At 44.1% G+C, this 24,916-nt stretch overlaps 1 protein-coding gene across 1 annotated transcript in view; it reads left to right on the forward strand.

Annotated features, from left to right (window-relative positions):
* The window catches only part of ADAM12 (ADAM metallopeptidase domain 12), a 408,187-nt gene that overhangs the window by 52,711 nt on the left and 330,560 nt on the right, over positions 1-24,916 (forward strand). The window contains exon 2 of the mRNA XM_081234121.1: positions 15,804-15,940. Coding sequence (XP_081090247.1) covers positions 15,804-15,940 — 137 coding nt within the window. The remainder of the gene's footprint in view (positions 1-15,803; positions 15,941-24,916) is intronic.

The following is a 24,916-nucleotide window of genomic DNA, read 5'->3' on the forward strand; positions in this document are numbered from 1 at the left end:
GATTGTTTCCTTAATTTCTCTTTCTGATCTTTCATTGTTAGTGTGTAGGAATGCAAGAGATTTCTGTGCATTAATTCTGTATCCTGCAACTTTACGAAATTCATTGATTAGCTCTAGTAGTTTTCTGTTGACATCTTTAGGATTATCTGTGTATAGTATCATGTCATCTGCAAACAGTGACAGTTTTACTTTTTCTTTTCCAATTTGTATTCCTTTTATTTCTATTTCTTCTCTGACTGCCATGGCTAGGACTTCTGAAACTATGTTGAATATAGTGGCGAGAGTGGACATCCTTGTCTTGTTCCTGATATTAGAGGAAATGCTTTCAGTTTTCATCATCAATAATGATGTTTGCTGTGGGTTTGTCGTATATGGCCTTTACTATGTTGAGGTAGGTTCCCTCTATGCCCACTTTCTGGAGAGCTTTTTATCATAAATGGGTGTTGAATTTTGTTAAAAGCTTTTTCTGCATCTGTTGAGATAATCTTATGGTTTTTATTCTTCAATTTGTTGCTATGGTGTATCACATTGATTGATTTGCATATATTGAAGAATCCTTGCCTCCATGGGATAAATGCCACTTGATCATGGTGTATGATCCTTTTAATGTGTTGTTGGATTCTGTTTGCTAGTATTTTGTTGAGGATTTTTGCATCGATGATATTGGTTTGTAATTTTCTTTTTCTGTAGTATCTTTGTCTGGTTTTGGTATCAGGGTGATGGTGGCCTCATAGTATGAGTTTTGGAGTGTTCCTTCCTCTGCAGTTTTTTGGAAGAGTTTGAGAAGGATGGGTTAGAGATTTAGCTCTTCTCTAAATGTTTGATAGAATTCACTTGTGAAACCATCTGGTCCTGTACTTTTGTTTGTTGGAAGATTTTTAATCACAGTTTCATTTTCATTGCTTGTGATTGTCTGTTCCTATTTTCTATTTCTTCCTGTTTCTTCAGTCTCGGAAGGTTATACCTTTCTAAGAATTTGTCCATTTCTTCCAGGTTGTCCATTTTATTGGCATAGAGTTGCTTGTAGTAGTCCCTTATGATACTTTGGATTTCTGTGGTGTCCATTGTAACTTCTTTTTCATTTCTAATTTTATTGATTTGAGTCCTCTCCCTCTTTTTCTTGATGAGTCTGGCTACAGGTTTATCAATTTTGTTTATCTCCTCAAAGAACCAGCTTCTGGTTTTATTGATCTTTGCTATTGTTTCCTTTGTTTCTATTTCATTTATTTCTGCTCTGATCTTTATGATTTCTTCCCTTCTACTAACTTAGGGTTTTGTTTGTTCTTCTTTCTCTGGTTCCTTTAGGTGTAAGGTTAGATTATTTCTTTGTGATTTTTCTTGTTTCTTGAAGTAGGATTATATTGCTATAACCTTCCTTCTTAGAACTGCTTTTGCTGCATCCCATAGATTTTGAATTGTCATGTTTTCATTGTCATTTGTCTCTAGGTGTTTTTTGATTTCCTCTGATTTCTTCAGTGATCTCTTGGTTATTTAATAACGTATTATTTAGCCTCCATGTGTTTGTGTTTTGGTTTTTTTTTAGATGTTGGGGTAGGAGTTTATTAATTAATTAATTTATTTATTTTTGCTGTGTTGGGTCTTCGTTTCTGCGCTAGGGCCTTCCCTAGTGGTGGCAAGTGGGGGCCACTCCTCATCACGGTGCGCAGGCTCCTCATTATAGTGGCCTCTCCCGTTGCGGAGCACAGGCTCCAGACGCGCAGGCTCAGTAGTTGTGGCTCATGGGCCTAGTTGCTCCGTGGCATGTGGGATCCTCCCAGACCAGGGCTCGAACCCGTGTCCCCTGCACTAGCAGGCAGACTCCCAACCACTGCGCCACCAGGGAAGCCCCGTGTTTGTGTTTTTTACAGTTTTTTTTTCCCTGTAATTGATTTCTTATCTCATAGCGTTGTGGTCGGAAGAGATGCTTGATATGATTTCAGTTTTCTTAAATTTACTGAGGCTTGATTTGTGATGCAAGATGTGATCTATCCTGGAGAATGTGCCGTGTGCATTTGAGAAGAAAGTGTAACCTGCTGTGTTCGGATGGAATGTCCTATAAATATCAATTAAATCTATCTGGTCTATTATGTCATTTAAAGCTTGTGTTTCCTTATTAATTTTCCATCTGTATGATCTGTCCATTGGTGTAAGTGAGGTATTAAAGTCCCCCACTATTATTGTGTTACTGTTGATTTCCTCTTTTATTGCTGTTAGCATTTCCCTTATGTATTGAGGTGCTCCTATGTTGGGTGCATAAATATTTACAATTGTTATATCTTCTTCTTGGATTGATCCCTTGATCATTAGGTAGTGTGCTTCCTTGTCTCTGGCAACATTTTTTATTTTAAAGTCTATTTTCTATGATATGAGTATTGCTACTCCACCTTTCTTTTGATTTCCATTTGCATGGAATATCTTTTTCCATCTCCTCACTTTCAGTCTGTATGTGTCCCTAGGCCTGAAGTTGGTCTCTTGTAGACAGCGTATATATGGGTCTTATTTTTGTATCCATTCAGCAAGCTTGTTTCTTTTGGTTGGAGCATTTAATCCATTCACATTTAAGGTAATTATCGATATGTATGTTCCTATGACCATTTTCTTAATTGTTTTGGGTTTGTTTTTGTAGGTCCTTTTATTCTCTTGTGTTTCCTACTCAGAGAAGTTCCTTTAGCATTTGTTGTAGAGCTGGTTTGGTGCTGCTGGATTCTCTTAGCTTTTACTTGTTTGTAAAGCTTTTGATTTCTCTGTTGAATCTGAATGAGATCCTTGCCGGGTAGAGTAATCTTGGTTGCGGTTCTTCCCTTTCATGACTTTAAATATATTGTGCCACTCCCTTCTGGCTTGTAGAGTTTCTGCTGAGAAATCAGCTGTTAACCTTATGGGAGTTCCCTTGTATGTTATTTGTCATTTTTCCCTTGTGACTTTTAATAATTTTTCTTTATGTTTAACTTTTGTCAGTTTGATTACTGTGCATCTCAGCATGTTTCTCCTTGGATTTATCCTGCCTGGGGCTGTCTATGCTTCCTGGACTTGGGTGGCTCTTTCCTTTCCCATGTTAGGGAAGTCCTCAACTATAATCTCTTCAGATATTTTCACAGGTCCTTTCTCTCTCTTTTCTCCTTCTGGGACCCCTATAAAGTGAACATTGTTGCATTTCATGTTGTCCCAGAAGTCTCTTAGGCTGTCTTCATTTCTTTTCATTCTTATTTCTTTATTCTGTTCCGTGGCAGTGAATTCCACCATTCTGTCTTCCAGGTCACTTACCTGTTCTTTCGCCTCAGTTATTCTGCTATTGATTCCTTCTAGTGCATTTTTCATTTCAGTTATTGTATTGTTCTTCTCTGCTTGTTTGTTCTTTAATTCTTCTAGGTCCTTGTTAAACTTTTCTTGCATTTTCTCAATCTTTGCCTTCATTCTTTTTCCGAGGTCCTGGATCATCTTCAGTATCATTATTCTGAATTCTTTTTCTGGAAGGTTGCCTATCTCCAGTTCATTTACTTGTTTTTCTGGGGTTTTATCTTGTTCCTTCATCTAGTACATAGTCCTCTCCCTTTTCATTTTATCTATCTTTCTGTGAATGTGGTTTTCATTCCACTGGCTGCAGGATTGTAGTTCTTGCTTCTGCTGTCTGCCCTCTGGTAGATGAGGCTATCTTAAGAGGATTGTGAAAGCTTCCTGATGGGAGGGACTCATTGTTGGTAGAGCTGAGTGTTGCTCTGGTGGGCAGAACTCAGTAAAACTTTAATCTGCTTGTCTGCTGATGGGTGGGGTGCGTTCCCTCCCTGTTGGTTGTTTGGCCTGAGGTGACCCAGCACTATAGCCTACAGGCTCTTTGGTAGGGCTAATGGTGGACTTTAGGAGGGCTCGTGCCAAGGAGTACTTTCCAGAACTTCTGCTGCCAGTGTCCTTGTCCCCACAGTGAGCCAGAGCCACCACCCCCCCGCCTCTGCAGGAGACCCTCCAACACTAGCAGGTAGGTCTGGTTCAGTCTTCTATGGGGTCACTGCTCCTTCCCCCTGGGTCTTGATGCACACACTACTTTGTGTGTGCCCTCCAAGAGTGGAGTCTCTGTTTCCCCCAGTCCTGTCAAAGTCCTGCAGTCAAATCCTGGTAGCCTTCAAAGTCTGATTCTCTGGGAATTCCTCCTCCCTTTGCTGGACCTCCAGGTTGGAAAGTCTGACGTGGGGCTCAGAACCTTCACTCCAGTGGGTGGACTTCTGTGGTATAAGTGTCCTCCAGTTTGTGAGTCACCCACCCAGCGGTTATGGGATTTGATTTTATTGTGATTGTGCCCCTCCTACCATCTCATTGTGGCTTCTCCTTTGTCTTTGGATGTGGGGTATCTTTTTCTGGTGAGTTCCAGTGTCTTCCTGTTCATGTTTGTTCAGCAGTTAGTTGTGATTCCAGTGCTCTCACAAGAGGGAGTGAGCGCACATCCTTTTACTCCGCCATCTTGAACCAATCCTGGAAAATTCTTAAACTGAACAGTTTTCTTTACTTTTTTGACTTTATCTGTGTGAGGTGAAGCAAAGACTTTAAGACAGGTAAGCACCTTGTTCAGTTTCAACAAACTGAGAACAAAAGTATTTCTCATCAAAATTATTAAACACCATCCTAGCTCATTCTAGAAGCCTAGTCAATATTTGTCAAATCACATAGAACTAAAACTCCTCTGAGCTCAGGACTCCAATCCTATGTCATAATATTTGGGGTGTCCTGTTTGACTATTTAAATTAGAGCCCCCCGAATTCAGTGGGCAAAGTCAATAACTAGAAAATTAAAGTCATAAAAATCTTATCGGCACCTGCCTCCTGATAGCCACACTTTCCTTCCCCTTGGTCATTAGGACTTAGGCAGGTGTTCCCTAACTTAGCAACCTCCATCCTCACTCTCCTTCAAGTCCCAGACTCCGTCTCTTGCCCTGTTCCTCCCCACCATCTGGCCCAAGCCACAGCCTCCCTACAATTGAGTTCCCAGCAGGTGGAGAAGGGGAAGTTCCTGAAGCAGGGGCAGGAGGTAGAGGATATGGCCATGGTATTGCATTGTGGAATTCTGAATATACTTTCTCATAAACACATATGGGGTTTAGGTCTATAAGCTCTTCCCCAAGTGAAAACTTAGAGCATGTTTCTCATAAAGAAAATGAAGTGTTTCTAAATGGTGGTATGAGAGTCAAGCACATCATGAGTTCATAAGTGTTGCAGCACCAGCCTTCAAAAACTCGCCAAGTCTGTAGAAAAGGCATTCAAGTTCAAATAATCAGCCTGCACTCATACTCTTGGTGTGCAGCTGCATTCTTGCTGGGATTTAGTGCTCCCTTGGTTAGCATGGCAGGTATACACTTTGAGTAGAGAGGGAAGGGTCAGGGTTCCATGATGACAATTTCTATTCTAGTCCCTTAGTTTTCTGTTCTGATCTTAATTTAGCTTTTCAAGGAAGGTTTCCTGCCGGGAAGATAATGAGCAAAATGCTTTAGATGAGGCTTCTGGTTGACTTGCCAGTTCTTTTTCATTAAAAATAAGTAAGTTGGAATTCTGGCTTATAAATAAGGCTCATGTGGGTTTGGTTCTGTGCATCCAACCTGTAAGGAGCCAGACGTTGCTGGGTGAGCTAAAGGTCAGTCACCTGTCAGAACCTCCATGATGAGAACCATGTGCCTCGGGACCCCTCCCTGGTGTTGTCATGATCCCAAGGTCCTGTGAACTTTTTATTTATTTGGTAATAATTCATTAAATTGGTACTTGTCTGCATATGAGGACACAGCAGTAAATTAGACACATAAGGCCCCTACCACTTGCCATTTTAGATTCGGGGGTGGGGTGGAGGAAACAAAAGGGTAAATAAACAAATTTGGATGCTAGTAAGTGCTATAAAAGGAACAAAATAGGATGATGGGCTGGAGAGAAGCTTCAGATGGAAGGAAGGGTATGAATTAGGGCAGAGCCCGTCTGAGGTGGTGATGCTTGAGCTGAGACACAAGTCATTAGATCTGCAGGCCAGCAGAGGTTTGAGAGTAGGGTCTTCTCAGGAGAGGGAACAGCAAATGCAAAGGACAATGAGATAGGACATAGCTGGACATACGAAGGGTCAGAAGGGTGGTCAGTGTAGTCACAGCAGAGGTGGCAAGATGGAGCTCTCAGGGCATGAGGTTCCAGAACTTATAGGACTCGAGAAGGACTGTGAATTTTATTCCGAGTGTTTCCTGGCCAGAGTGATTGTTTGTTTATCGTGTGATGTGGCTGGAGCATAGATCCTTGAACTTGACCGTCTGGGTTCACTTCCTGGCTTCACAGTTTTGGGGACATGGGTGAGTTTCTTAACTTCTCTGTGCCTCAGTTTCTTCATCTACTAAATGGGGAAAAACATCCTAGGGCTGTTGTGAAGTTTAAACAGGTGAAATTTATAAAAGATTAGAATGCGGTTTGGTGCATAGCACTTGCTTAACTAGTGTTCACCACTGTAATCTAGAAATGTTTATTAGTTATGGAACCTATGCTCAACATTGCATTTTGCCCTATGAATAGTTCTCATTTATCCATTCTTCTCCAGTCTTCACACACTCCGTTCTCAGGCAGAGAATTCTTCCAAACTGAATTAGATTTGCTCTGCGTAAAATCCTATGATGCCTTTCAACTGTACTCAAATAAAATCCAAGCACTGTCTTAGCAGGCCCAGCATGCTCTAGGCCTCCTCTACCCTCTATACTTGTGCTCATACCTCCGTCCGTCCCATTTCTCACTCCATTTTAGCCATACTGACCCTTTCTGCTCTAGAACACACTAAGCTCTCTACTACCTTATGGCATTTGTGTTCACGTTCTCTTGATGGAAAACCCCGCCGTAGACTTTTGTTCTTATCAAATGTATCCTCTCCTTTAAGATTGGAGGAGGGGGAGCCTGTAGGTGATGAGGCTACAAAGAAGGATTCAGCTAGAAAGTAGAGTTTTTAGAAAACAGAAGAAAGCAAATTCAAAGCACAAAATACCCAACTGGAGTTGTTGAATGTGGGTGATAAAAAAAAAGACCATGCCCAAGATGTTGCCCAGCCATGTGACTTAAGGAGTGGTGGTGAATGGTGGTCGCTCTGGAAAGACATGTAGGATGGAAAATGTTTTGTTTTCTGATTGGGGGATGGAGAGAAACCTTTGGTTTTTTAAACAGGCTGAGTTTGAGGTGACGACAGTGACAAGATATTGAAATTAGTGTCCAGCAGATATTGTAATACAGACTGCGCTTGGATGAATTGACCAGATGGAAACATATTGATTTGGGCAACATCAGTTTAAAAATTAATGAGTTCTCTCAGGGACAGTAAGAGTAGGGAGGGAAGATCAGTTCCAAGAGCTGAGACTTGGGAGACATTCAAGTCCCCCCCCAGGAGGAAGGGAGGCAGGGGAAAGGAGTATGAGTGGAGAAGCGAGCCCTGGTTGAAGAAGTGGAAGAAAACCAGAGTCACTAAGTGCTGCTGAGTTGGGAGTATATTTCAGCAGGAGGTGGTCGATGATGACAATAGTGCAGCGAGGATATTAGTGCCCTTAGATGGCACGGGGTCTTTAGCATAGATGCTAAATGGCTGATCTATCATTGTTGCTTAATTCCATCTAGTAGGTTTACAGTAGTGAATGGGATAAACAAATTTCTATTTTTGTCCTTTTGCTGTTCACTTCCAAAATTTGCTCCTGGGGTAAGATTTTAATAATTGGTTCCATTTTTCCCTTACCTTATTTCTTGCAAAGTCAATTTTGAAAAATTCTGACCCCTCTCCTCCACCCCCAAAAATATTACAGATGAATTCCTGCAGCATGTCTTTGTCCCTGTGATGAAGGACAAAGTGAATGACTGCATTTGAAATGCAAAGGCCTTGGGTTTTGTCATTAATTCTGCCATTTATTATTGGGAAACATTAGAAATAACCTATATAACTTCGTAGTTCAGTTTCGCCATTCATAAAATAGGACTTGCATTAGCTTCCACTGACCAGCAAAGGAATATAAAAATATAAGTTAATGTTGTAAATGACTTTGCTCTCCACAGATAGAAGATACTTTAGACATGAAAAATTATTTTTATGTGTAGTAGAGACAACTTGTGCTTGCGATATTAATCCATTTGAAACATTTATGGGAAGAAATAACTAGCTTTCTTTGAATTTTGAAATGACATATAAAACATCATTTCAAAATTGTAATTGTTCCATAGTACTTGATTGCTTTTATTTCCAAATGGGCTGTGTCCTCAGAAATGCCCAGGGCTGTGTATCTGTGATGCCAGGAAAGCTGGTAAGAAAGTAAAACGTCATAAATCAGTTGATTTGTCATCATGAGTCCAAATGATTGATTTTTTAAATCTTTTATCCATCATAAAAGTAATATGTCTGATTATAGAAAAATCAGTGTTACATGCAAACATAAAAAACACAATGAATTCATAGCCCTAACGCAGAAAAAAACCTGCAAGAGCATTTTGGTGTCTTCATTTCCAAAGACTGATTAAAAAAAACAAAAACAAAAACAAAAAACTAAGCTAAATGACGGCCACCTACGCTTTGCATCCACGATGTCACTTGGCTCTCTTGCCAGCCCTCTGCGGTGGACACTGGTTGGTAGCCTTCCTAGACATGTAAAGGATTTGCATATCAAGGAGGGCAGGAGACTGGCCCAAGAGCATCCATGTAGCCTGTAGGGGGATGCACAGTGCCTCTTCTGACTCAAAATACTGCAGCTTCTTCCCTTATATGAGGCTGTGTCTTGATAATTCAGCCTTCCGGTGTAGATCATTACAATCTTAAGGTCTGAGCAAATCTGGTTCTGTTTCAACATACTTTTATCAAAGTAGTTATGTGACTGTCACTTGGTGTCACTTTCCTAAACCAACTTTTAATTTCTGTACCATTTCAGAGCCCTGTAGCCAATAACCAAAAAAAAAAGTCCAGTTTTTATAGCAACTTGTTTCTATGTTCCGTAGACTTCCCTGGAGGTACTTAGAGGGGCCTTTCTACTGCCTAAGGCTCAACTACTTTTACATACCTCTGCCTTCTTCTACTCTAGGAAACCTTGTCAATTGCTTTATGCTTTTCACTTGACGGCAGTCACCGCATCTTTCCTCCATCTGAACAAATAGCAATGTTAGAAGAGAGATGAAGGGTAAAGACTCCAGTTTGCTGGTGTTTGGAGCGATAACAGCTATTCATCTCTGAGCCTTTTGATACTGAATTGCTCTAGAATGACATTCTTCTTGCAAGATGCAGATTAGATCTTTAAATGATTATTAATAGACTTTATTTTAAAGGATAGTTTTATATTTACAGGAAAATGGAGAAGACAATATAGAGAGTTCCCCTACACCCCATAACCAGTTTCCCCTATTATTAACATCTTACCTGAGTATGGTACAATTGTTACAATTACTGAACCGATATTGACATAATATTTTAAACTACAGTTCATACTTTATTCCAGTCTCCTTACTTTTTACCTAATGTGCTTTTTCTGTTCCTCAGTCCCAGGCAGGATTCCACAATACGTTTAGTCATTATGTCTCCTTAGGCTCCTCTTGGCTGTGACAATTTCGATGACATTGATAGTTTTGAGGTGTGCTGGTCACATCTATTGTAGGATGCACTGTATTGGCATTTGTCTCAAGATTAGATTGGGGTTATGGTTTTTAGGGATTAAGATCACAGAGGTAAAGCATCATTTTCATCATATCCTCTGAAGAGTACATCCCAACAACAGGACTACGGTTGTTGATGTTGACCTTTATCATCTGGGTGACGTAGTGTTTTTCAGGTTTTTCCACTGTAAAATTACTCTTTTTTAGATTACCTTTTGCCATGGTTCTTTTTAAACATCCTCGAGCTATACCATTTAAAAATCACATCCCCCGGGCTTCCCTCGTGGCACAGTGGTTAAGAATCCGCCTGCCACTGCAGGGGACATGGGTTTGAGCCCTGGTCTGGGAAGATCTCACATGCCACAGAGTACCTAAGCCCGTGCGCCACAACTATTGAGCCTGCGCTCTAGAGCCCATGAGCCACAACTACTGAAGCCCACGTGCCTAGAGCCCACGCTCCACAACAAGAGAAGCCACTGCAATGAGAAGCCCATGCACCGCAATGAAGAGCAGCCACCTCTTGCCACAACTAGAGAAAACTCGTGCACAGCACCGAAGACCCAACACAGCCAAAAATAAAGAAAAAAATTAAATTAAATTAAAATTTTAAAAAATTAAAAATAAAAATCACATCCCTAATTATCACCCATGGAGTCTGCAGATGAGATGAGAGATTGACGATGTTATTTGGATAAGACTATAGATAGGAATCTGAACGAAGGAAATATATTTGTCCTTTTTGGGAATGTTGCCACCATATTTCTCTGAACCAAGATGCTGCTCAGTCAATTTTGTAAGATTTTCTTTAGCTCTCAGATATTTGGAGCTAATAAAAATGCTTTATGCATTTCCAGGGCCTTGTCCCCAGATTCTTTTGCAGTTCATAATGGTTGCCTCAATTTTTCCCCCCAGCTAGATTTTCTAAGGAATATTTATCTTTTTAAAATATTTATTTATTTATTTATTTATTTATTTTTGGCTGCATTGGGTCTTTGTTGCTGCGCACGGGCTTTTCTCTAGTTGCGGTGAGCGGGGGCTACTCTTCGTTGCAGTGCGTGGGCTTCTCATTGTGGTGGCTTCTCTTGTTGGGGAGCATGGGCTCTAGGCATGCGGGCTTCACTAGTTGTGGCACGGGGGCTCAGTAGTTGTGGCTTGCGGGCTCTAGAGTGCAGGCTCAGTAGTTGTGGCACATGGGCTTAGTTGCTCCACAGCACGTGGGAATTTCCCAGACCAGGGCACAAACCCATGTCCCCTGCATTGGCAGGTGGACTCTTAACCACTGTGCCACCAGGGAAGCCCAGGAATGTTTATCTTAATCCTACTTTTGGTACCTCAGATTAATTCTCCTCTCTTAGGTTCATGTAGGGAGTGATAGTGATTTCCCTTTAAAGCCAGAATTCCAGGCATGATGTTTTAAGTTTTGTCTTGACTAGTAATCTTATCAGAGGTTGTTACCCCAGTGGCCCATTGGGCAGCTTGAATGGATACCCACCAAGTACCTAAATATCCACATTTTCTAATGATGGATATGAAGTTGTCATCTTCACACTATTAGCATGGTTTGGTTGGAGAGCCACTGTCTAGGAGTCTGGAAACTTGGATTCTGACATCCTAGTCTTATCTTATGCGTTAAGCTTTTCAAAAGCCCTTTGACTACACTGACTTATTTGAGCTTCCTTGACCCTATGAGAATTAGTGGGGGAGAGAACGTGGGCCCCATTTTGTAGAGGGAAGAACCTCAGATGCATACTTTGACTGAGGGCAGTAAATCAAAGAGAAGTCAAGACCAGAGCCAAGTCTTGTGGCTCCAAGGTGTTCATTGTTCACGATCTCAGAACTCCGTGTCAATCTTCACCTCTGGTAAGCTGAAGCCCTTAGGTGGGCATTAGGGTGGGCTGGACCTCCCTTAGTAAGCTAGGCCAAGGAGGCTTGGCTGGAGCAGGAACGAGGCAAGACTTCCATGGGCAGCCAGGCTCTGGGTGATTCACACGGAGGGGAGATCTGAAGTCACTTTTGGGGGTGTCTTCATTGCTGGCTTTTCCAAGACCTTAAAAGCCATGACTGCAAAGATTCTTGCCTAAGGAACTGGGTCTATAACTTCCCTTTTCACCAGCCATAATCAGGTCTGAAGATGACAAACTCAGACAAGCAAAGAAGGCACACACATACCTCATGGGAAAGCAGAGCTGATTGTCACAGACGATAATTGTGGTAGGAACCCAAATATTCTAATATGCTTTTTTTCCACCATGAGACCGAAGCAAACTGGCCATTTTATCAAAAGGACAAGTTATGTATCTGGTTACTCAACAGACAGAAAGTTGGAAGTTCCTCCTCAAGATAAGCTATTCACATTCACATTTTTTATTTAGTCAACTGAGTTTTGTTGATGCCCAAATATTGGAAAAACAAAATGTGTGCAAACTGTATGTTTTCTAAGGTCATATTTTTTCCCCTGGGTTTCTAGGGCTTGAATGTGTGGCCTGCTTTTATGGTTTGTCAACAAGATCACTCCATAAAATGCATTCTGATATCTCACAGCTGTGTATAATTTATTCTGTCTATCCATGCAGCACAAATAAAATTTTTATTTGCATCATCTAAAAGAAATACCAGTGTATAAATACATAAGCAAAGCTCATAAGAAACCATCTTCTGACTCCATATATTGCTGGGGGGATATTGTGCAACCATTTAAAAAGCTGAGAGATGGCTTCATTATCCATGTAGATAGATCATAAATATGGTACTCAGCAAATAGTATAGTTATTCAATTTCTTTAAAAGGTTGCACAACATTCTCCAAGTGCTGGCACAGTCGGCCTCCTAATTCTCCTTGGAATATTTAGAAAATAAAGCCTCTTAGAGGGGGAAAGAAAAATCAGCCCCGAAGGACTTCTTTTGATTAAGACTTTGGAATATGTAGGTGAAAAGGGAAATGTTCAGTGGTTGGAACATTTTGCCTTTAGGAGAGTAAGTAACCGTCTTTCTCTGCTCCTAGGAGCCTTGGAGGATAAAGGTCCAGGGGACTAAGAATGTTCTTTATATTTGGTTCATGCAGCTTCAGTTTGATTATCGAATAGGAAACCCCATGCAGGTCCCCTGCCCAGCTCCCCCCAAGTCAAGGATGTGGCCTTGCTGCCTCTCCTGGTTCCCCCACTGGCAGAGGCAAGCTAGTGATGCAACCAAGAGACCTGGATTTCATGGCACCATCTCTTTCTGCTAAGACAGGCAGCTTCTGAATGAGTCCTATTAAATACAAAGACATTTTCTCTAGGTCTCTGAGGCCTGGGTGATAATCTTCCATGCCTTTGAGCATTGCGACTGGAATAACAATGAAAACCGTTGCGTTTTCTGCGGCTGGGTGGTGGGTGATCCAGGACTCCGGTTTTAGGTTTAACAAGCCTTGGGCAATTGGATTTGCGATTAAGTACTCAATTTAACAACCTACTTGCATTGGAAACTTAGGCTAACAGAACTGCCAGGAGTAGCTTATAATCAAATTGATTTGTTTATGTAGAGGAAATTTGAAGATGTTTGCAATCACTTTCTGAACAGTTTTACCTGACTTTTCAGAAGATTAACGTGTCAGCCAGGGTAACTCTTGGCACGTGGCATGGTTTTCACTGGCTGAGGGGAAAGTTCAGACGGATCTGCCGTTTTCACCCCATAATTGTGGGTATTTCAAAGCCTTCTTAATCCAATTCAAACAACACACCAGCACTCTTTCAAGATAAGTTCAGTTAATTGCATGTAGTCCTGCTCTGCAGGAGCTGTGTAACTGGATCAGAACTCACATTGTTGCAGTAAATTCCAACATGGGAATCCCACTGAGGGTCCTGAGCAAGAGACCCGGGGCTTGGCAAAACTTAGAGAGCGATGCCGATAAAACCGGTTGGTGTTCTTCACGCTTCCTGTGTATTATCTACCTCGGGCCTCCCCGCCCTTTGCCTCGTTTTATGGAAAAGGAACGCACTTGCTGACCATCTGCTGACATGTTCTTCCTGCGGCTCTGGATGGGGCAGGAAGGTTCTCATCTTCACGTCTCGTTTCTATGCTTCCCATCCCAGCAAATAAAGGTCTTTCCTCCCTGTGCATCAGAAGTAGCCCCCCCAACTCTACCACCAGCTTGTTTTTCTCATTAAATTTTATTTTGAAATCATTTTAGATTTACAGAAGAGTTACAAGGACAGCATGGGGTGTCCCTGTAGCCCTGTTGTTTCAGGGTCCCGGTTACTCTCTGAAATGGTCTTATTCATTCAGCCGTCTCTCTCCCAGTATAATAATACAAGTCACGAGGGCAGCTTGATGTGTGCCCCTCTCTTAGATACACAGGATGGAGAGAACCAAGCGTGCTGGGACGGAGCTGTATTTAAGAGATGAGGGTCTCTACAGTGTAGGCAGAGGGGGCTGGCTCCAGGTGACAAGAGGGTGTCCTGGGCTGAAGCAGGTAGAATGGGCTTTTTGAATGGAAGACATCAGGTCTAGAGGGCCCATCACAAGGCAAGCACTTAATAGATAGTTGGTGAATGAGTGAGTGAGTGAATGAGTGAACGAACAGATAAGTGGGCCGACGACTGGCCCAGGACCGATGGCTAATACGTGGTCGGGTTGCTAGTGATGCTGGGGTGTGTCTTACTCCAAAACCCATGCTTGTAACGACTCTGCACCATCTTGGAGCACATTGAAGGGCATGAAATCAAGCCACTGGATGAAGTTCATTTATTCAAGATCTCTGTGCCATCAGTGACTGCCCCCTCTGCAGCCAGGAAAGACTTCTGGTGAATTCCATGCAGATAGCCATCTTTCCTCCATCCTGCCCTCCACTAATGTCCACAGATGTCACCACCTGGAGCTAGCCCCCTCCGCTTGCACGGCTGGAACCCTCATCTCTCCAACACAGGTTCATCCCTGAAAACTCAGCTCATCCCAGCCCTGAGACCACAAGCCCTCCTATCCTTGCTCCCCCGGCCCATGGTCCTCTCTCTCCCTCTAGTGTCCCATGGGGCCAACGGCCCCAGCTGATCCCCTCTGCCACTGGCCATAGTCCCAACTTTCGGTTCATCTTTGGTCCCTTGGCGCTCAACAACTGGGAGTTTTAAATGCTTCGTGACCAGCTTGAGAATTTTCCGGAGAGGCTGTGTCAGACAGTTAATACTCAAGTAGTAATCCTTTTGTAACCTGAATATAACTGCAGACTTCCACACTGAGGATGATAAAATGATGTGGATTTAAAAGTATTTGGGGGCCTGTAAAATGTCTAGGATTAAAATTTCAATACCATTTGTGCCCAATAAATGCGAACTCTTTAGTAACTTGAAACTGTGGTATTATGACTCAGGTCTGAAAATTATGAGTCCTGGTTGAAGAAATGGGAATAACATGTGAGGAATCAGCTCCTGTCCTTTACCTTGAGGGATAGACTGTGGTCGCACCGAATAGCAGGAGGGTGACCTCATAGGGGAGCTAGCCCGGAGAAATTACTGTGTTTGTTAAGAAAGCAATACACCCTCCAGAAGAGAAAAATGTTACACTTTCCATTAGGATTGTTTATGGAAATGGGGCTACACTGAACCTGGGTCAGTATATTAGCTGGTTTGACAGTACCCCAGGAAACAAGATCACATAATAGTTGATAGAACGACTTAATTTTTTTTCCGTGAACCAGTCTAGTCAGTCTGAACCTGACAAATTAATTTTGTCTATAGAATCACTCCCATAAGCACATAAAATTAGCCTCCATAAGTACAGAGAGCAGAGTTGGCTTTGTGTTTAACTGATTCGCTGGAACTTAAGTAAATGGATTTAGTCTTAATATAGCTAAAGCCCTGAGACTTTAAATAGAGCTGATCTTAAGCAAAGCATTAATTCATCATTTAAAAAGTCACAGGCTCGTGGGTTTTTGTTGCTCGTTGAAGGACAGAATTATATACTTTGACGATGCTAATTACCCAGCACATGCCACAGGGCTTGAAGGAAAAAATTAGCTCTTGTTTTCTTTGTTACAAAATTTTCTGTGTTCAATTGACAGAGAATTAATCAGTTTTAACACTTGACTATGATTGAATCGATTATGGTGTTTCCCTGGCCTTATTCAACTTCCAAATGTTTTCATTGAGTCATTGATGTCATACTTCGGATGCTAAACTCTTCCGGACTGGAATAAGCGTGGGGATTTTTCTTTGTGTTGTAGGGGTGAACTTGGGAAGCAGATTCGTACCTTCCGTGCAACAGGCCAGCACGAGGGACGGGAGAGGAGCTTACGAAGTGGTCAGTGCCTCTCTTTTGAATGGAGACCCGTGGAACCCAGTGACAAACGAGGACACAAAGGTCAGTTTTTTTGGTTTTGTTTTTCTTCTTGACTTTTCAATGACTGAAGTTTAAAACTCACATTAACTGCATTCATATCCTTATTCAAGTTTTGTCGTTATCTATTTTAATTCCAACTTTATCCTTCCTTATACAGTGAACTCTTCATTATTAAGAAGATACAATACACACTGGTTTTCATGTGACAGGTCTGATGAGTCTCTCAACACTGTTCGCGTCTGTGGAAACTTGGTGTTTCAAGCACACACCAGGGGCAACATTTCCAGATATATAGCTCTCAGCTCATTTTACTTGAGTGCTGGATATTTTTCTATATTCATGTCTATTTCATTAACATTTCCGTTTTTTTGTTTTGTTTTGTTTTGTTCTGTTTTGTTTGCGGTAGGCGGGCCTCTCACTGCTGTGGCCTCTCCCGTTGCGGAGCACAGGCTCCAGACACACAGGCCCAGCGGCCATGGCTCACGGGCCCAGCCGCTCCGCGGCACGTGGGATCTTCCCAGACCAGGGCACGAACTCGTGTCCCCTGCATCGGCAGGCAGACTCTCAACCACTGTGCCACCAGGGAAGCCCTTCCGGACGCGCAGGCCCAGCGGCCATGGCTCACGGGCCCAGCCGCTCCGCGGCATGTGTGATCTTCCCGGACCGGGGCACGAACCCGTGTCCCCTGCATCGGCAGGCAGACTCTCAACCACTGCGCCACCAGGGAAGCCCAACATTTCAGTTTTATTGATCGATTATTGGTAGAAACATTTTAATGCAACTTTTTAATTTAATTTTATTTATTTACTTATTTATTTTTGCTGTGTTGGGTCTTCGTTTCTGTGCGAGAGCTTTCTCTAGTTGCGGCAAGCGGGCGCCACTCTTCATCGCGGTGCGCGGGCCTCTCACTGTCGTGGCCTCTCTCGTTGCGGAGCACAAGCTCCAGACGCACAGGCTCAGTAGATGTGGCTCATGGGCCTAGTTGCTCCGCGGCATGCGGGATCTTCCCAGACCAGGGCTCGAACCCGTGTCCCCTGCATTGGCAGGCAGATTCTCAACCACTGCGCCACCAGGGAAGCCCCTTAATGCAACTTTTTAAAAAAGTTTGTAAAGAATTTTTTTTAATTAATTAATTTATTTATTTTTGTCTGTGTTGGGTCTTCCTTGCTGTGCATGGGCTTTCTCTAGTTGCCGTGAGCGGGGGCTACTCTTTGTTTCAGTGCACAGGCTTCTCACTGTGGTCGCTTCTCTTGTTGTGGAGCACGGGCTCTAGGCACTGTGGGCTTCATTAGTTGTGGCACGTGGGCTCAGTAGTTGTGGCTTGCGGGCTCTAGAGCACAAGCTCAGTAGTTGTGGCACACGGGCTTAGTTGCTCCACGGCATGTGGGATCTTCCCAGACCAGGGCTCGAACCCGTGTCCCCTGCATTGGCAGGCAGATTCTCAACCACTGCGCCACCAGGGAAGCCCCTTAATGCAACTTTTTAAAAAAGTTTGTAAAGAATTTTTTTTAATTAATTAATTTATTTATTTTTGTCTGTGTTGGGTCTTCCTTGCTGTGCATGGGCTTTCTCTAGTTGCCGTGAGCGGGGGCTACTCTTTGTTTCAGTGCACAGGCTTCTCACTGTGGTCGCTTCTCTTGTTGTGGAGCACGGGCTCTAGGCACTGTGGGCTTCATTAGTTGTGGCACGTGGGCTCAGTAGTTGTGGCTTGCGGGCTCTAGAGCACAGGCTCAGTAGTTGTGGCACACGGGCTTAGTTGCTCCACGGCATGTGGGATCTTCCCAGAACAGGGCTTGAACCCATGTCCCCTGCATTGGCAGATAGATTCTTAACCACTGCGCCACCAGGGAAGTCTATGTAATGAGTTTTAATGCAGTTTTATGCTTTGTTTACTTTGACACATGTTTTATTTGAGTCTTCTATGATGTAAAAGAATAATATAAAATAATTGAAATATTAGTGATTAAATTTCATATTTTGATGAGTTTTGTCTGACAAATATAAGTGAGTTTCTTAAATTTCAGAATTGTTGGAACAGTTGGAAAGGGATAAAATCTATAGAAATATGAGCTCTTTGGAGAGATCATACAGATGGCTTTGTCCTTGTGTTATGTGGAACTATTTTTAGAGTATTTTTTATAATAGAAAACAGATTTTTTTTAAAGAGCAGTTGAGATTGTGAAAATGTTCTGTAGTGTTCTGGAAGGGCTGCAGTGGGCCACCTTTGTGTCCATAATAACAATATGATTTACATCATTATTTTATTTTCTGAAGAGGCTTTCAGCTGAAAGTGAGCATTCAGAAAGGTTGGGTTAGAAGATCCAAATGCCAAATCTAAACTTTTTCAATATTTCTGCTTCATGGAGACTGTTGCAGATGGAATATACAAAGTATAAGTCAATCACGGTGACATCGATACTGTTTCCTAGAAGAAAAACTTACGACACTAAAGAAAATTTCATCATGCTACTAACTTGCAAACAAGAAATGATACGATAGATTCAGAAAAAGAGAAGTATACTGTGTCGTCAAGAACGTGCCTCTTTACAATATTGATAGGCACTGATTAATAATATAAAAACATGGAACAATCTGAAGTTACTTGGGTGGTGGAAGCCTTTACGGGAGTTTTTCCCTGGTGGTAGGGTTGCCAGATTTAGCAAATAAGAGTACAGAATGCCCCGTTAAACTTGGACTCAGGTAAACAATGAATATTTTTTGGCATAGGTCTATCCCATGCAATATTTGGGATATTGTTGTTTACCACAATCCAGAGTTAACTGCCATCCTGCGTTTTATCTGGCAGCCCACCTTGGAGGGCATCAGAGCAACAAGCTGATGAAGGGCCTCAGCATGCCTTTGGAATGGACCAGTTCAGGTTGGCTCTAGTTTCTGACCTCCAGCCTCATCCTTACTACCAGCTAGCCCCCTTGCAGACATCAGGAGGCATACCAGAGGGGGAACTGGTACATCCGCCCTGGCCAAGCTTACAACCTGATGACCGGGGGCCACCAGCACCATCTTGGTAGAAAACTAGGATAAAGCCATTACTGTTTGAGGATCACTGTCCCACCTCCTCTAGGGGTCTGCATCCAGGATTAGAACCAGGCAGGAAATAGTCACATACCTACTGACTAAAATAACTCCAGGTCACTGACATTATTGAAGGGAACAGCGACCTGGGTGGTCTGGGGAACAGCATCTTGTCATAATGCCATGGCGCTCACCTCAGCATGTGGCTGTGGAGTCGGCCTTGTGGCTCTGTAATTACCATGTGCTCCCTTAATTGGTGGTTAACCACTAAGACCATGCATGAAAAGGGTGCATGTAAAGGTCTGTTAACGTGCGTGCACCTGCGTGCCGTAATTCTTCATGGAGTAGCTGTGTATGTTTGATGTGGAAATAAGGGTTCTGCCAAATGGCGGGTTTGTGTATGTCTTTCTTCGTCATCAAAATAACAGTCAATGCTGTAATTTTATTTTATTTAAAAAAAATTGGGGGGGGTATTTATTGAAATCTTTCCTTTATTGTGCATCTTCAATATCTAGGACCAGTATCCTGTTTCCTCCATCCTGAATTCCCCTCAGAGTGCACAGCTGGGGGCAGCTTCACTGGCTGATGCCTTTTTGGCCACAACATCTTTTGTCCACTAAATGGCGGGGGGACAAACTTTGTCCACAGTGCCTCATTTTGGTCATAAATCTGACCCAACTTTGGGGAGGCAGATCATGACCAATTTTGTCCCATGGTGCTAAGAAGGCTTATTCCTGCATTGAGGAGGATTCTGTGGATAGGCCACTCAATGTGCTAATTTTCAGATTAGGCCCTGTTGACAGGCTAAAATTCTCTGGATCTCCCATCTTACTGGTCTATTATGATCCGGGAAATGTTTTCCCTTGTTCCTTCTTCCCAAGTCTAGAGTTGCGCTATTACAAATATTCTACGTAGAGGTATATATACGATTGGTGGCCTCAAGACATTTAGTCATCATTACTTTGTTGGAGGCCTCGTTAAATATTGAGTCATGCAAGAGACAACAATCTTATAAAATAGATGGGATATAAGTAATACTACTAGTAACTGTAATTTTAAACTGCATTAACGGGGCGTATCTTCAAGTATGCAAAACATACCCGCTTCATGAATATTTTTGCTGCACAACTATGCCTGCAGGACCTTACTTAGAATACAGGCTTTTAGGTCTGCATTCCTGCTTTCCTGCTCCCCTGTTTTATTCCTTGCTGCCTTCCTTCTATTCAGCCAGTCTTTGACAATTTGACTTAATTGGTTTGAGGGAAGGCCCAGGCATCAACTTGATTCAGGCAAAAGTACTCAGATTCTATTTTTCTCTCTCTCTCATCTATGATGGAGATATATCCAAATGGGGTATTATTATGTCCTTTACAAATCAGGAGTCAAGCCCTCATTGCCACTGATCACGTAGTTGAAAGAATAGAGCGTGGGGAAAAAACATGACCTTGTGTGCATTGGAGAGCTTCCAGCATTTTGTTTGTTTGCTTGCTGTTGATTTGATCTATAACATGAGTATAAGCTTATCTGCTCTTTCCTCCCTCTTGGGGTCATTGTAAGAATGAGATGAAACGATGGGTATGAAAATACATTAACTAAAAACTACCACCCCAATGTAAGGTGATATGGAGAGTTTAAAGTTTCTTTAGGGACCAACCTCCAATTTCATGTCCTAAAAAAATTTACTCTGGATCCAGGGAAGACATATCAAGATGGGGCTGATTGTGAGATGACCTCAGTTGAGCTCAGCCTTTGAATGCTCCAGGCAATTTCCAATTTCCAGCTTTCTCACAGGAGAATGAAATGATGGAAATAGTATCTGAAATGGAAAATAAAAAGGCAAAAGGATTAGAACATGAAACCAGAGCTTTCCATAGCATATTGAGGATCTGAAAGATCAAACAGCTGCTAATTACAACGGCAGAGGTAGAGTCTGCTGCATAGATTTCCATTTGCTTTGTTTCACGGCTGAGAAAACCAAGCCCTGTTTTCCCCTCAAATAACCATCCCCTTTCACGCCTCCGCAGTCAGATTTCTTCTCGGAGGGGTTGTCTCATCCCCCTCCCCACCTCCTCCCGCAGGTCCTCTGCAGCCCTCTAGCAGCTTCCACTCCCAGCACTTCATCACGACAGCTCTTGCCAAGGTCATGGGGTGGCCTCTCAACCTCTGAAACCAGAGCATGCCTCTCGCTCTTTATTTTACTTATCTTAACGCTGATTCACTCTCCTTTGAGACCCTCACTTCCTTTGGCTCCTGAGACCCTGTTCTCTCTTGTTTGCTCTCATATGTTTTTTTTTTGTTGTTTGTTTGTTTGCGGTCCACGGGCCTCCCACTGTTGTGGCCTCTCCCATTGTGGAGCACAGGCTCCAGACACGCAGGCTCAGCGGCCATGGCTCACGGGCCCAGCCGCTCCGCGGCATGTGGGATCTTCCTGGACCGGGGCACGAACCTGTGTCCCCTACATTGGCAGGCGGACTCCCAACCACTGCGCCACCAGGGAAGCCCCGCTCTCATATGTTTTTAATTCTTGCCTTTGGCTCCTCTTCTCGGCTTTGTCCCTTAACTGTTGGTTTCCCCTGAGTTTCTTCCTCGGTGCGTTTCTGACTCAGGGCTCTTGCTGGGCGTGTCATTCCGTCCTGTGGCCTCACTGTCCACCTGTGCGGGGGGGTGGGGGGTGGCGGCGGGAGCTACCGTGAGTGACAGAAGCAGCCACCGCCCACACACGGGCTCCTACTATACGCGACACGGATCTGATTACCTCACCATGGTCCTCCAGCATACACTGACTGACGATCCAAATCGCCCACTCTGCTCTGACGCCTGAGATTGGGTCACTGACTTCCAATGGATTTTAGGCACCTCCAGCCGGAAATTCCCAATTGCCTTAATGGACTATGTCCCCACGTAGAAACAGCCCCCTAGCCATGTTCCCTACTTTATGTAGTAGCCCCTGGAAGATAAGATTGTCATCCCCCAGCTCCCCTCACATCATGGGCTTGGAGGCATCTCATCCTTCAGAAGCTTCTCACGATATCTGACTCAGGTTCCTTCACTTGGTACCCACCCTGCAGGCTTAGCTCCCACCTCTCAGCCATCCTGTGCCTCCGTGGCAGCCTATTGCCTCAATATGCCATGTTCTTCACTGCCGTGCAGAACTGGCCCTTGCTTTGTCCCTGCCACCTGTGTCCTGCTCACTCCTGAAGCCCCAGCTTAACCAGCACCTTCTCTGTGCAGCTCCTTCTGACCCTCCCCAGCCACGTCTGTCCTTCCCCGACCTTTGTCCTAATAAGTCATCTCCGTGACGCGCAGGCACACCACGCACACGCTTCACTCGTGCGCATTGAGCCTGCGGACATGGCAGAAACAGAAGCTAAGGACATGCAGCTTAACTCACGCACACATCCTCTGATCTCCCCGAGGAGCACGTGGCCGGGGGGTTGGCCGGGGTCGGGGGGTGGCGTGATGGGACATCGGGCATCTGCTGTTTCCTCTCTTCCTCCACCTGAAGCAGGGAAAGTCTCTCGCTCCCTGAGCGCGAGTCTGGTTTTTCAGTTGGATGTCATTATACGGCAGGGACCCCAAAAGAAGCAAACTCAACTGTGCTCAACCCAGCGGGGTTCGGGAGAGAAGAAATGGCCACACTGAACGCACAGAAAAGCACAAAAACCATAAGGTACTTAGAAGGTCCCTGTTAACTCTGCCTTGGGTACCGCTTCGCCTTCTGTGCTGGCTTTAGACCCTAACAACTCGGCGGGACTGGGACCCAGCTCGGTGGCTGTGCTGTCACGACTAGTTTATATTTGTGTTTCTCTCACCGGCCTGTGCCCTCCCTGTGGGTGGTGGCCTCAGCTTTATTCCTTCCTTGTCCCTTAGGGCAGTGTTTGACATCCAGTGAGGATACGGGCTCTGAGCCGTGCTCTGTGCCTGGAGGCTGGGTCGCTCACTGGCGTGGAGGTGCCTCGTGCTACAGAAGATAGAGGGGACAAAACTCAACCTTTGCATGTTATTCAAAGGCCAGAGGGTGCCTGGAGAGCCTCTCCATTTCTGCAGAGAGGTACAAACCACTCTTGGAGGACCTGGACTTTTCAGACATTGCTGACCCCCTTGAGGCGAGTTTAGGTTCTTTCAGAATCATTTTGGAGGTCTCTTATTGCTTGGAACAACGTGACATTTTTCTCTTTTGTGGCTGCTAGTGTTCTACCTGGAATAACTCCCCATGTGTGCCTCTCTGTTCCAGGGGTTTACATGGCCAGTCCTAGAGAGAATGAGTTTCCTCTTCTCTAAGGGAATATTCTGGTCATTGCAGGAGTTGCTGCAGGCCAGCCAGTGGTGCCTGAGCTTGGCTGAGTAAGCTCAATGGTTAGCCTTTTGACTTATGGAACATTGAGCTTACATTAGCTTACAAGCCAGCCAGTAGCGCTTCCTCTTAGGAAATAGTGTTATTAAAATACCTCCTGCGAGGCTTCTCATAAGAAAAGTACAGTGGCTCCAAAGTTGGAACATTATTTCTAGACTGTACGGTCTCTTAGGATAGTCCGTTCTCTGCCTCCACCCCCTGTCTCTTAACTCCCATTGGACTCCCAACCCTACCTACCCCTTGCCTGACAGTCCCCGTGAGGCTATGTCTGCCACACAGGAGGCTCTTGTTCCGGCCTCACATAACCTACCTAGCCAAGATTCTGCCCACCCTTCTGAGAGAGGGATTAGCGAGGTAAAAGCTGGCACCTCTATATCTTTGGGAACTCAACTGTTTTTTAAGAGTTGATGGCAGGCAGAGTGGAAGGAGAAAAGGCTTTGGAACATACAGAAATGGCTTCAGACTCCTGCACAGCCTCTGCCTTGCTGTGTGATGTTGGGCCAGTGACTAGCCCTTGCTGAGTCTGTTTCCTCATTTGTAAAGGAGATGATGATGGTTACCCTGCTGTCTGACATAGTGCCCCCTGCGTGCTCAGTAAATCTCAGCCACTCTCCTTTCCCTTCATTCATTCTGGCCTTCCTCCTTACACTAGGGCAGGGCCCCTCAGCCTCAGCCCTATTGCCACTGGGGTGGGTAGTTATCAGTTATGTGTGTAGGGGAAGGGGGCTGTTCTGTGCATTGTAGGATGTCTGCCAGCATCCCTGGTCTTTACCATGAGATGCCAGGAGCACCCTCCTCCCCAGCCAAGTCAACTCAAAAGGCCCTGGGCTGGGACGTCGGGGGTGTGCATAATTCCCCAGGTTAAGAACCCCTGCACTAAGAGAAAGCCGAGAAGGGTAAGGAAACAGTTACTGAGGACCTTTGCTTTGGATGGAGCCAGATCAGAAATTGGCAAACTTTTTTAATGAAGAGCTAGACAGTAAATGTATTCAGCTGTGTGGGTGCTATGATCTCTGTCACAGCTACTCAACTTTGCCACTGCGACTTAAAAGGTAAAAGCAGCTGTAGATAATAAGTGAACCAGTGGGTGTGGTTGTGTTCTGATAAAACTTATTTGTGGACATTGTAATTTGAATTTTATAGTGTTCATGTGCCATGAAATATTCTCCTTTTATTTTTCTTAACCATTAAGAAATATGAAACCATTCTTAGCTCTGCCAGTGGGCAGTGGGCTGGATGTGGCCCTCAGACTGTAGTTTGCGACCCCCCTGGGCTAGACGTACTCTAGGTATGATCACACCAGGTGCCCCCAGCAGCCCTGCAAAGTGGATGTTGTGTGCACTTTGTAGGTGAAGATGCAAAAGCTCACAGAACAGGAAGTGACAGGGCTGACAGCTAGATTCTGAAGTCTAGTCTTTCCGTAGCACTCGGCTGCCTCCCAGATCTTTAGCTTTCTTTGCCTTGTGCATTGTATCAGGACTGGTTCATCAGTCTGGACTCCAGAGGCAAGGTCTCGGCTCAGAGGGACAGTGTGGAGGTCTCTGGCCAGCGCTTCCCCCAGCTGTCAGTCCTGCCCTCCGAGGCAGCCCTGGCTTTCTTCAACCGCATGT

This window comes from Mesoplodon bidens, assembly GCF_964165515.1.
Source record: "Mesoplodon bidens genome assembly, chromosome: 1".
In the NCBI taxonomy this organism is placed as follows: domain Eukaryota; kingdom Metazoa; phylum Chordata; class Mammalia; order Artiodactyla; family Ziphiidae; genus Mesoplodon; species Mesoplodon bidens.